Source organism: Cyclopterus lumpus, chromosome 3, assembly GCF_009769545.1.
Source record: "Cyclopterus lumpus isolate fCycLum1 chromosome 3, fCycLum1.pri, whole genome shotgun sequence".
Lineage (NCBI taxonomy): Eukaryota > Metazoa > Chordata > Actinopteri > Perciformes > Cyclopteridae > Cyclopterus > Cyclopterus lumpus.
In genome coordinates this window covers 22,886,179-22,899,257 of record NC_046968.1, presented here as the reverse complement: position 1 = coordinate 22,899,257, position 13,079 = coordinate 22,886,179, and the positions used below count along the sequence as shown (strand labels likewise).

The 13,079-nt window shown below is 44.0% G+C and overlaps 1 protein-coding gene across 1 annotated transcript; it reads right to left on the bottom strand.

The window, feature by feature from the left end:
- Positions 1-698: 698 nt before the first annotated feature.
- On the bottom strand, positions 699-12,854 carry sall1a (spalt-like transcription factor 1a). Its single transcript, XM_034526755.1, has 3 exons — positions 11,963-12,854; positions 3,372-6,763; positions 699-2,355 (listed from the first exon to the last, which is right to left on the bottom strand). Exons 1-3 carry the CDS (start codon positions 12,033-12,035, stop codon positions 1,915-1,917), a joined length of 3,906 nt encoding a protein of 1,301 aa, XP_034382646.1. The 5' UTR covers positions 12,036-12,854; the 3' UTR covers positions 699-1,914.
- Between the last annotated feature and the right edge of the window lie 225 nt (positions 12,855-13,079).

Genomic DNA, 13,079 nt, shown 5'->3' with positions numbered 1-13,079 from the left:
AAAAAAATCGGTTTTGAATGAAAAAAGAAATGAAGAAAAAAAAAGAAGCAAAAGATGCATTCAAAGCCGTCAAAAGGCTTTTTATCCGGATAACCGTGTGATCGTTTTGTCAACTTTATGGCAAATAGGTAGATCGTCTCATTCTTAATGGCAAAGAACATTTTACAAAAGGAAGAGAAAAAAAAGGATTGTGTCTGCTTTCATACCGTCCGCAGACTAAATGACATGTTTTTTCCAGCTGAGACGATGTTTTTTTTTTTTTATTGCGATGTGGTGAACGTGCATCCATTGGTGGGAGAAGGAAACCGTTTTCCTTTCCGCGTGTAAAAAACGCCTCGGATCTACTTGATTCCGCGGATTAGCAATTAATAAACGACATCAAGGATTGGCCGGCGGAAATGGTGAGGTTAGAACTGCAATCATTTAAAATCATAAGAGCAGGGAAGATCACACCATTAATGCCTGAATGCACCCCCCCCCCCCACCCCCCGTTTCTGCTTCTGCTGCTTGTCGGTGAAACTGAAGCACGGCGGCCGTAAGCACACAATATTCAAAGTCAAAAAGTTCCTTTATTTTCCGTTATGCTCTTCTTTCAAATGATTGTCAACGTTTGATGTGTGAACAATAATTGCCAGTATAGTTCCAAGGGTATGATAAATGAAGATGGGAATAAAAGCACACACACACACGCAACAATGTTTCTTTTGGAAAACTGATGTATTTGATTATTAGAGTAAAGAATTACAGTATCTTAGTTGTTAGTAGGTATTAAAGTGTAGAGAAACTGGACCCATAAAGATCTTCCAACTTTCCAAGAAAGTGCATGTAACAGTCCGAAGGTTGTCAAACCTAATATATATTTATATTTATAAAAACACTATCATTTTGTCCCCTGGCCGTGATGGACTTCTCGTGTGAACTTTATGTACATTTTCTTACGAGGGAGTTTTTATTTCCACGTCTGAACGTATTTACAGAAGCTTCAACACATAACTTTGCACTTGATGTCAGTGAGGATGCTGGGACATAGCAGCAACGTTGAAATCCAGCTGAGAAACTGAAGGAGAATCCTGCTCATTTGATTGGCTGTCTCAGTTCCAAAAGCCAGGAAGTGGGCCACACCGAATGTTCCCTTCTGTCTTGCTTTCAACAATACCGAAATACGAGCAACATAAAAAGAAATAGAGGGAAAAATATGGAAGTAAATAAAAAGTAGAAAGTACAATACACAGAAACGGTAACAACAAAAGTTAACACTAAAGAAACCCTTGAAATTTAGCAAACTTCAATGTTTTGTCTTCCTTAAATAAAATAAAGGTCAATATAAATTGGAAAGAAAGGAACTACCACATAAGTTAGTCCCTTGCCTGAATTTCATTGTTTTGCTTGGATGAAGGGAGGGGGGGGCATGAACACACAGATGTTAGACCATCTACAGAAGATCAGTGTACATTATTTACAGCAAGTCTGTTTGCTTATTACAGGGCTAATGCATCACATGAACATCGACAGTTCGGTTATAGCTACTACAGACAGAAAAATAACTTAATGCCAAGGTAAGGTTATCTACCCAGATATTCTAAGTTTCAAAAGCACATTTTTTTTAAGCACCCATACATACCCATTCTGGCTTTAAAACAAACAAAAACCTAACTGTTAATGCTTCCACTTGGTTTCAAGCAAGGTTATAATCACTAATAAATAAGCTCCGTAAAACTATAACATGTACATTGTACAAAAAAAGCAACTTGTCTTCACACTCATGTTCGTAAAGATTCGATGGCGAGCAAAGCAGTTCAGTTGATTTTGTCCCTGTCTTGGTCTCTTTCTTCCTCTTCTTCTATTTGTCTACATGTGTGTACAGTATGCCTTCAGGCATCTTCACGTGTCTGTGCGCAACTGAGGACATTGACTCTAACTGGTGACAATTTCTTTATTGTCCTCCATGAAGCGCGTGAACCGGAAGTGGGCCCCATTCTCTGTGTTGGCCATTTTCTCCAAACCAGCAAGAGCAGCGTTGGGCTCCATGCTGTGCAGCTTGCCGAGGCTGCCGGTCAGGCCACCAATGGGAGAGCTGCCCCCATTCATCATGCCACCTGACATGGGGGGGAGGCCTCCATTCTGGATGACAGAGATTTCATTTGTCTTCATTGCCAGGCCGTTGGAGAAGGCTGCAGCGTACTGGTTCCAGAAACTGGTCGGGTCCCCGTTGCTTGCCCTTGATGCCATGTCCTTCTGGAAGATCTCAGGAAACTTGACTGGGTTTGCACCCAGGAAGGCTAATGGCCCATCCACAGAGAGCCTGCGGCCACGTCTGGCGGGAGCACTGTTCCACATGTGTGTGCCCATGTGGACCTACAAAGAGAGAGAGAGAGAGAGAGAGAGCGGGAGGGAGAAGGGGAATACAAGAGAGGGAGGAGGGACACAGCAAAGAGAGGGATTAAAATTAGTGATGTTTACAAACTTGGCCACAAGAGCTGCACATGAGATGATGCAATGGAAAAAATAATAATAATGCTCGACTCCGAATTAAAATAGCTTCACACCCTGTGTGCAGCAGACCAGTTAGTTGCCTATGTTGTAAGAGGTAACAGCATGGTGTAAACATCTTTTTTTGGCAAGACTGATACATGCTGTTTAATCTAAACCTTAATTTGCTCATCTCACAATGGGACCAGAGGGCTTGGAGTTAAATTACACTGTCCAGTTGCATTGCTCTGCAGTATTGCATGTGACATTTCACCTCTGCCAATACTCTTTACATGACAAAGACATAAAGTCCAGCTTCATAGTCCTCCAAAGGTACAAACGGCTGTGTACTTTTATGTGAACTTTAACGGAGGAACTAAAATGCACATATCTCTGTTTAAAACCATCGTCAACCAAAAGCCAGCCCAAATTCCTCTTGAGGATTAGAGATTGACGCTGTAAAAAGTAATTATCCCAAGTTTCACACAATTAAGTTCACATAATTTGCCCAAGTTTCTGTAGATCCCTTTCTTAATGATTTAGGCCTGTGACAGTTTTCACAGAATCTGTTGTGGAAAACTACTGACTGACCTAGTGCACAATGATTTCCTCCGATAATTAATTCTGTGCACCGAATCATTCTTAGCTGATTACATTCTGGAATGCCTAGCCAGTAATCATATTAGTTTCATGATTCAGCCTTTCCATTATAAGGTAACGGTAAAGGTTTTCTCTGAAAGCTTTTCCTTTCATTAATTATACGACATTATCACCTCTTGATGCCTAGTGCACTCACACACTGGATAAAACTAAATAGGAGCTCCGAGACTAATTTTTCACAACATGTTCTCACGCACAAACTTTTGGGAGGTCAACAGCATTCTGGATGTTTCGACATTTACCTTGAGGTTTCCTTTGGTGGTGAAGGCCCGGCCACAGATACTGCAGGCAAAGGGTTTCTCTCCCGTGTGGGTTCTCTCGTGGATCTGTAGAGCACTGGAGGAGGAGAAACACTTCCCACAGGCGTTGCAGAAGTGTTGCTTGGGCGTCCTGCGTGGCGTAGCAGAGGAAAGCACAGGGGAAGTGGAGGCAGATGATGTGACCATGCCAGAGGGCATTTCCTTGTTTTCTTGGTGGAGGCTATGGAAGAAGCCATTGACCTCTGGTTTGTTAAGAGAGCATACAGAGAGGAGAGAAGGGGTTGGACTGCAGGACAGGCTGGTGTTTGACGGCTCAAAGAGTTGTGAGGGCAGGTCTCTCATTTGATGGGTTAGCATGTGCTGCTTGAGGTTGCCCTTGGTGGAGAAACCCCTGTTACATGCCGTGCAAATAAATGGCCGTTCTTTGGTATGGCTTCGATAGTGAATGTCCAAGGCACTCTGACAAGCGAAGGTCTTCCCACAGATGTCACAGGATGTGTTCCTGATGATGCTACGCTCACGGAAGGGGAATAACATGCCTAAGGGATCTTTTGAGGGATTGACAGATGTCAGGTCCAGTGCTCCAATGTTGGAGGGGTGAGAATGCAAGAGGCTTGCAGTGGTGTGCTCCAAGGATAGGGCCCTCTGGTGCCTTTCTTCGAGACTAGGGGATTTGCGTGGTTGTGGCTGCATGCTAGTGGGGGATGGCGCCTGCATGGCGGAGGTAGATTCTGACACAGCTGGACTCCCGGCGCTTTGGCTTTCAACATCCCCGCCTAGAGACGAGGAGTCATTGGTGAAGCAATCTCCCTCAACTAAGCCATTTGCCATAGCCCTCATTTGGATGATATGTAGCTCCTCTGTTTCATTATGGTGGGCATTCTCTCGTCCATTTCTCTCTTGCTCCTCCTGGCAAGCCATTTCAAGGGGGGCTGGTGAGTTACATAGACTGTCATGGGAGGCATCAGCTGACCTGGGTGTGTCTGGGCCCTCCTCCATTCCTTCAAAGTTGTCATCAGAGAAGTTATCCAGATCATCCATGTCTCTCTCCCCAAATGAGCCAGTGTCAGAGACCATGGACTCTGGATAACTCTCTGGCAGAGGGGTGTTGGGGATGTGTCCACCCATGTGCATGCGAATGTGTTGCTGTAGAACCACAGCATTTGTGAACTTCTTCTGACAAATGGGGCAGGAGTGTTGGACTCTCAGAGGAGGCATGGCCCTATGGACACTGTAGTGAGTTTTAAGATTTCCCTTGGTGGTAAACGCCCTGCCACAGATTTTACACTTAAAGGGTCTTTCCCCAGTGTGAGTGCGATAATGCATTTTTAGAGCACTCTGACAGCTCAGCACCCGGTGGCAGATGACACATTCGTTTGGGTCTGCCATCTTCCTGTCAATGTTCTCCACAAGTTGCTGTAGCTTGGACGTCTCTGACCCCTGGAGAGGATCCAGGATGCCTCCAAAGGGGAACTTAGCATTGAACTGATCCGACATAAGAGGCATGAGTGGGTTGGTCATCATGGGCGGGCTGTTAGATGTTGTGTAGTCAGCAGTGCTCTCTGAGGCAGAGCTCACATTTGTCATGAAGCCTGAGGAGTGGCTGCCTTCTTCAGTTCTCCCATTTGAGGTAGGCAGAGTTGCACCTTCACCCTCTTCAGAGACTCCGTCATTACATTTAGCTGAAGCATCAGCAGTGCCCGAGACACTCTTTGCAAGAGAAGGGCTAGTTATGGCTATTGAATGATCTTCCTTTTTGATGAAATGTGGCAAGCTTGGCATGGTTGGTGGCAGCAGCATGCCGACTGAGGAAGTCAGTGTGGGCAAAACTGGTTTGCTGTCCAGCCAGCTGGTGACAGGTTTCTCAGGGGGCATAGACATGCCATATGGAATGCCAGTGCTCGTTGGTATGTTGTCTAAATGCTCAGGAACAGGGTAAGGGTTCATCTGGATGTGTGGGTATTTTTCTTTATGACGCTGGAAATGCACCTTCAGGTTACCGCGGGTGGAGAAGCGGTTGCCACATATATTACACTTGTATGGTCTCTCGCCAGTGTGAGAGCGCAGGTGGATTTGCAAGGCACTGTCACTCCCAAACACCTTGCCACAAAACCTGCACTTATGCTTGAAGAAAGACTCATCAGAGCTGCTCTTCTGTTCAAATGAAGTGACATTTGGCGGCTTGCCTTTCCTCTGCTGGGCCAAAGCTGCTAAAGAGTTGAGGTCCTCTACGGTGGTGCCAACACTCGGCAGAGAGCTTGAAAATATGGAGTTTCCAGGTGGGGGCTGAGGTAGAAGGGGATTCATTGCAGAGCTTAACAGGCTACCCATTCCAAATGTTGGCGTGGATGACTTAGGGAGGGAGGAGTTGCTGAGCTGAGAGTGGAGGCTACTCATATGATTCGGCCTCTTGTCAGAGGATTGGGTATTGACTGTTGATGGCCCCAGTGTGCTAATGCTCTGAGATGTCTCACTGCTGCTTGGGTTGGACTGAGGTAGCTGTGCTGCTGCAGCCAGCTGCTTTAGGCTGTTAATACTGGCGGACTGACTAGCTAGGTTCTGCGCTAGGCCTGCGGCTACAGCCAGCTGTTGGGAAAGATGTGAGCTGAGTGTGGTCAGTGGGCTGGCAGCAGGCCCCATTGTGCCTGGAGCAGAAGTTGGGGGCACCTGCAGTTCTGGGGTCTGGGAGGCCAGTAGCAGTATCTGATGGCGAATCTGCTCAATAAGCTGCAACTGATGGATCTGTTGCTGTTGTAGGGCGAGGAGTTGCTCCATAAGGGCTGGCACTGCCACCCTGGGGCCCCCTGTGTTACGGGCCTCTTGGGAAAATTGGGCCACAGCCACTTTGGTGCTTTGCAGATTCTCAATTATAACATTACTGTTGATCATAGAGAAACTTCCCAGTTCAGTCATGTTTCTGAGCTGAGGTAGAGGCGCAGAGATAGCTGAAGTACCAAGTGCAGGGCCAGAGGTGCTCCTGCCTCCCTGGCTGCTGACTGTGTTGATGGGGCTCCCGCTGTCTGTGTAACTGCCATCCTCTTCATGACCGCTGCTCATTCCGGAAACGTCCACGTCCATGGCTTCGTCTTTGTCAAGAGTGTTAGGCTCAAAAAGGTCACTGCACTCTGTTTGATCAGTGTTATTAGCTGTGTCATTCATCTGGTCATCAGGATTATGGGGAGGAGACCCAGGTGAGAAAGTTCCGGTGGGGGAGACAGGGTTTTCATTCACTATCAGAACTAACTGATTCTTAGTGCAATTTTTCTGGTGCTCCTCAAGATCTGATAGTTCAAAGAACTCAGCACAACATCTGCTACAGACGTGGGCGTCTGACTCCTTGCAGGGGGGTTCCTCTGAGCAAAGTTCTGTGTCCCCTGAAAAAGAGGAAACAGAGGATTAGCGATTAGAAATGTTTTGCAGCTGAAGAAGCAGCTTTATCTCCTCAAATTCCATTGTTGTTAATCTTAAATTAATCAGTTTTACACTTATCCCCTTGATGCGTTCACAAAAACAACGATCGAAAGGCAACAATAAGCCAACAGAAATGAGGATAGACCTTATTCAATGCAGTGGCCTCTGAAACACGATAAGAGGGATACAAAATCAATGGGAACTACTCAAATATTGCTTAAAAGTGATCTTTGAAGATGTACATCTGGGTTTCATCAGTCCGACCAAAGGTAATCATTTTCTCCAGATAATCCATTAAATATAGAATAGAGTGAAGTGAGGACATTGGGTCTTAATGAAATTTCATAGAAAGGCATTGATTTCCTATATTCCATGCCCTTCAAAGTCTACTTGTCCACTTGGCTCAAATCAAGCATTTGAAGGACTTATTAGACTTTCAATTTGCTGTCAACTTTGCTCATTTTCAGCCAACTATGGGCACCTTGGACAGGTTATCTATGTCACTAAACTAATTTGTATCCACTCAGGCAGCAGTCACAGTGAGACATGAACAACAGAGCCTGGGGCGTCTAGGATTTTACGTGCAGACACTAAACACAACAAGCAAATCAAAAGAGAGCAAAAGTAAAAAGGTGACTTATTCAATACGTATGAAATGAAATTATTTGTTTATATATTTGAAATGTTTGCAATCCAATGAAAAGTAAGAAAAATATATTTCATTTTTAGAAGTCACCAGACTTTTGTTCCAATAAATGTATGCCAATACATTAGCAACCATAGAACAAACACTAATCAGTGAGTTATTCTGGGAGAAAAGCAACATGAATAAAACTATTGGTGTAAATAAATGACTTGGTCAAAACTTAATAGTAGCATCTGAATCACAAACTTGTCGAAACTAAGAAACTGGACACACCAGTTCACAGATCTTGCAATACAGACGCAGCAACTTCTGTTGTCACTCACATGACAATTAAAAAGTACGGCTGCCTTTCAGATGAGCAAAGAAACGCGTTTCTTTCCATTTTCCATTTTGATAAACATGATGAGTCGGGGAGTGAAAAGGCCAAACGTCCCCCTGCCCCCAGAGCCACTGCTGGGCTCCAGGCTGACCTGATTCTTTCCCCTCTTTGTCACACTAAAATCTTGCTGTTTAACATACAAGTTGATTTACAAATTGTATTTCTCTATGAATCCCTTTCATTGTGGCTCTGGCCCCTCAACACTTTCATCAGGGCCAAGAATTCATTTGCAAATGAAACCCAGAGAAGTGCAGCCCTGCCCCACAGAGAGACAGGATGCCTTCCCATTGTTCGCGCAGCATGGGAGCGGCGGCACAGCCTGGCCCTGCTCATCTCAGTCGACTCAAAGCAGATCCTGTTTAATTCAGGGATTATCTCCCTCAATGTTTCTCTGCTCAGAGACATCAGATAACGCAAAGTTGCCATGACAGTAAACCCTGGCCCTCACACCACCAAACCATGCAAACAGGGAAGACTCAACTTTAATGATAACTTTTCATGTGAAATCCTCCCTTCCACCCAGGCGCTAATTTTGAAAAAAAAAAATGTGTGTGAGAAATGTGAGGGTTAAATAAACACCTTTCCCTTCTCTCAAAGCTGACTGTGCACAAATTAAGGTGAATAAAATCAAATTGTATGACACAGAAATGAAAATAAGAGCCATACAAAAAAAATAATAAAAAAAACTTTTTTTTTACAAACTTCAGGAAGATGCAGCGTTAATACATAAATAGAATATGTGTGTTCATGCAGAACTTTATAAACAAACAATACACGATTGATACACTATTTAAGAAATGGTGAAGAAATTAAATTAATTCACCATATCACTAATACACATACTTTGGAAAGAGCCTAAGTGTGTTTCTTTTAAAATAATGTCCATAATATTGTATGCAGGACGCATTTTTTAAAAATCCTAAGAATTCAAAGATTCTAAATAATTACATTTTTAACATGCAAATAAAAACAAATTACAATAATAAAACTATAACTAGAATTTATCATTTTTGAAAATTACAAAAATAATTAAAGATATAACACATATTCACACACAACATTATTTGTGCATTTCTATTTCGCCAATTAAGGAACTGGAGCAAAACATTTATCAAAATGGTGCGATGCAGCAGAAGACAGTCTCCTCTCCACCAACTCTAAAAACAATAACGCTTTTGGCTGCAAAACATAAAAATACTATTTCATCAACTTAAAACGCTTACACGACTACAGATTTGCATTTTTGACTGTGCCTTACTTTATTTTACTTTACATGGCGACAAAAGAATTATCAAAACTAAATCAATGCATGAGTACAAATCCACTGTCCACATAAGACCAGAATAGAAAACAACGCAGATGCTAGCATTAGGCTTAATTCCACAAATAGCAAGGATTAACTTCCAATTAAAATTAAGATAAAGTCAAGCTGGCATAAAGATGGAGTCTGTAAAACTTCCATAGAATCTCTATCAAAAGCACAATGTAAGCAGTGCGCGGGGCTAAAAGGCGTCAGGAGAGACAAAGAGCAGAAGACAGAGACTCAAAGAGACTGACCACAGTCTGAATATGAGAGACAAGAAAGCAAGGATTAGTCAAAAAAGTTAACGGAGAGCTTTGAGAGATCCTACATTATTTTTTCGCTGGGGGCCTCTGTGAGCCTCTTGACACTTGTAACTTCAGGAGGTGTTCTGCTCTCATCGTCTCCAGCACTCAGGATCCCACTGAACACTAGATGGGGTTCCACTAAAGCTGCCGTGGTCCAGGACGAGACTCAAATCTAAGAAGCTCTGCCCCGGTGACATGCTTAAAGCTCAAGGGGAGGGGGAAAAAAAAGGCAAAGCAAGTCCTTCAGGCTGCAGCTAGACTCACACCACATAAACACTGGCAAAATGACAAGCAACTGCACTCTCTGTTTGCAGGGAACTACAGTGCAAAGTGGGTCGCCCTGCCAATCTCCCCTCTAGGGGGGCCACTCTGATAGGGCGAAAGGGGATGGCCACAACATTGATAAGGCCTTCGCACACACAAACTTAAATGAAAAGCCGAGGCCTCGCTGGGCTCCGACCAGCAGGGTCAATGGCGATGTAGTGAGGAACACACTGGGCCCTGAACTCACATCACCTCCACACAGAGGGGCACTGGCAAAGGTTAAAACAGCTCAACATCCCACCCTCTGTGGCTCTCAGTCGGACCTCCCAGTAACTCCGGCCCTCAGCATCACTGATATTCAGCTACAAATACAATGACTTTCTGTTTTCACTTCCGACTACCACGACTCTCCAGAAGACACACAGCACACTTGCTAGGAGCACACAGCTAAATGCCCCCCCCCTCGAAATCAAAAGACAACATGTCCTCTACCCTTATAGTTACACACACAAGACACTTGCAACAATGTTAACATGTGGCACATAATTGGACACACTTAGGGATATTGCCAGAGCTAGTGACATTGGTAATTATTCACTAAGTTTATTAGATTTAAAGGAATATGCAGGAGGAAAAAAAACTAGGTTTTGCCTTAATCATCAAGTTCCTAAAAATCACGTGAAATGAGCTGCAGATACCTTTTCTTCACAACTTTCTCCTGAAAGAACTGTTTATTTCAAATTACCTGCACATGCTTTTCAGGCAGCACTAAACACAATGTTGCTTTGTTGCATGTATTTAATTTATAGGCCTAATCCAACAGGTCTAGGTTTTTATTTATGCATGTCTTATTTAATTTGTAAAATAATAAAAATGTCCATGTTGAGCAGTACAATTCGATTATACTGCATAGCAGACCAACGATAAGCTTGCATTTAAATTAAGGTAATTTTAAGTATACAGAAAAATAAATACGTTTTCTTTTCTTTTTAATGAGTCATTTGATAGAAAAATCCAAAAGTCGGTAAACAAAAACACACGTTACAACGCAACGTCCTGTTACGAAATCCAGCCGTTATTAACCTTTCCAACAAGCTCATAACGCCGTTGTTTAGTTGAAAGTGTATAGTTTAATGTATTTACAACCAAAATCTAACAATTTACATTGAATTACAGCTCGACTGGACATTGCTGGACTTGAATACAGAGACATTTACACTTCTGAATGCCACTTTGTAGCCTACAGACTTGATTTCACATCCAACAGCACCGTTTAAAAAAAAAAAAGAGTATTTTACTTTGCAAACTAATATTTCCCATCGTTATATTTTTCCCAGCAGGCCACGGATAATCGTCGGGTATACGCGTCTCTCAAAGGCGACGAAGTAAAACAACAACACGGGTATTTATCAGAAGAAAACTACGAATTATTGTTGTAATAAAACAGAAATACAATGCGAGAGTGTGTGTGTAGGACTTCACTTCTTTATGCTGCTTTTTGAACACAGAAAGCAGCAGCGATGAACCGCTGGGATATGTGTGTTCCTGTGCGCTCTTTGGAGCAGTCTGCCCTCCTCTCGTATAACTTTTAGTAATAAAGCCCGCTGCAGTGGGAACAGCCACTGACTCACTGACAATGATTTTTCGTAAAAAGGTCCGGAAACATGGTGCGACTGTACAGCGCGGGACAGAAACACACGCGAACCGGGAGAAACGTCTCTGCGTCCGGGGACCCAGGACAAGTTGGGAGTCCCGGCAGCAGAGACCGGGTGGTCCATCTCGAGGCTCCGCGATCGAGCTTTCGGAGAGGACCAGAACTCAACCGGCCACTCGTTTAAAACTGAGCTTCAACTGCAGTTTAACACGATTTAAAGCTGAAGCAGACCAAACAAGTTGTGAAACTTTTAGCACACAGTGTTGACCTGAAGAGGAATAGCTACTTATCTTTACTATATTAACTTTATTTATTTTTAATGAGTCATAGTTCCATTATTTGTGCATGTATATTACTCATAATAGAGTCGAAATTCCCCTATGAACTGGAATAAAGTGAATGTCAGGAAATCGTAAACATTACGTTTCCTGAAAAAAAAGTAGTAGACTTTCATCACTTTGCAAACAAATAAACAAAAAACAATAGTATTAAGTTAAATTCAAAGTATTCACTTGAACCGTCAGACCACCACAAAAAAAAAAGAAGCAGCCCCGAAAAAGTGAGATATTCATGGTGCTTGGATAAAAGGAGGGATAGGTACGTGGACTCACCATTGTGCTCCGATAAAGGCAGATGAGGGTCGGATTGGAAGTGTTGCGGCTTCGCTTGTTTCCTCCGCGACATGCTGGCTGGCACATCAGCAGGCAAAGAATAAAAAAAATGACTACAAAACCTTCTCAAAAATTACGTAAATCGAGCCCATCCACCGCGCATGTGCCCCGTTATGATTATCAATAATGCTCTGCGATTAATCATACGGGGGGCTTCTTTGAAAGGCGATTGGCACCTCGCCAGCCCCCCTCCTATTCAAATGAAGTCTCTTTAATCAATTAGCTCCTGATTTGCTGGGGACTCTTGTCTCTCTCTCAGCTCCCACCCAATGAGTTGATCCGTATGGGGAAGAAAGGCTGGCTTTTCCAAACTCCCTTTAGATACGGTTTAACCCCTTCTGTTAGCCAAGTCAACGCTTATCTTGACTACTACAGGGGAATGTCAGCGTCTCGAGTCAATGCCTGCGACAGTATCTTTCAATCGTTCACATTGATCAAGCAGCGATCACAGTTGCTCTGCTCGGTTGCCCTCCTGTAGATGCCGGCCGACCCGACTGGACGTTCGCAACTCAAAACCTCCGCGATCGCCAAACAACTTTCTTCTCCCAACAACTCCGTAGTCCGTCCTCCGCTCTCGCGTTGAGATCGTTGCAATTCGGCTCTTGTTGTGTTGCACACCGACACCCTACTCTCTGAAGAGTTTCAATCGAGGCTCCCGGTGCGTTAAAGCGCAGTGTGGCGCGAGCATGTTCCGTGCGTAAATGGCACCGGTACGCGTTCCCAAAAGTCCAGTGTGTCGCGACGTCCCAATCAGTGTCATTTGATTATTATTAGTCGAAAGGGGGGGTCACTCGCTAACACGTTTTCATCACACACTGCATTCCGCGAATAAACAAACTTTGAGGGCCCGTGCTGCACTGGGAAAAAAGTGGAGCCCGGCCCATCGAGGATCTGATTGGTCACCGGGCTATTCAGTCACGCTGCCATTCACCTTCACCTCCTCCCTCCCTCCCTCTCTCTCTCTCTCTCTCTGATTGCGCACAGCGGATCCAAACGGGTTGTGCGCACCGGGGTGATCAGTGGTAAAGAGAGCCGAGACAAGTCTGCTCATCTAAAA

What these genes read in the sequence shown, in the direction of transcription:
- sall1a (XM_034526755.1), bottom strand. Translation starts at nt 12,035, where the DNA reads ATGTCGCGGAGGAAACAAGCGAAGCCGCAACACTTCCAATCCGACCCT. An exon ending in GCCTTTATCGGAGCACAATG is followed by an intron (nt 6,764 to 11,962) that starts GTGAGTCCACGT and finishes CCTCTTTTTCAG; the next exon opens with GGGACACAGAACTTTGCTCA. An exon ending in CCACCAAAGGAAACCTCAAG is followed by an intron (nt 2,356 to 3,371) that starts GTAAATGTCGAA and finishes CTCTCTTTGTAG; the next exon opens with GTCCACATGGGCACACACAT.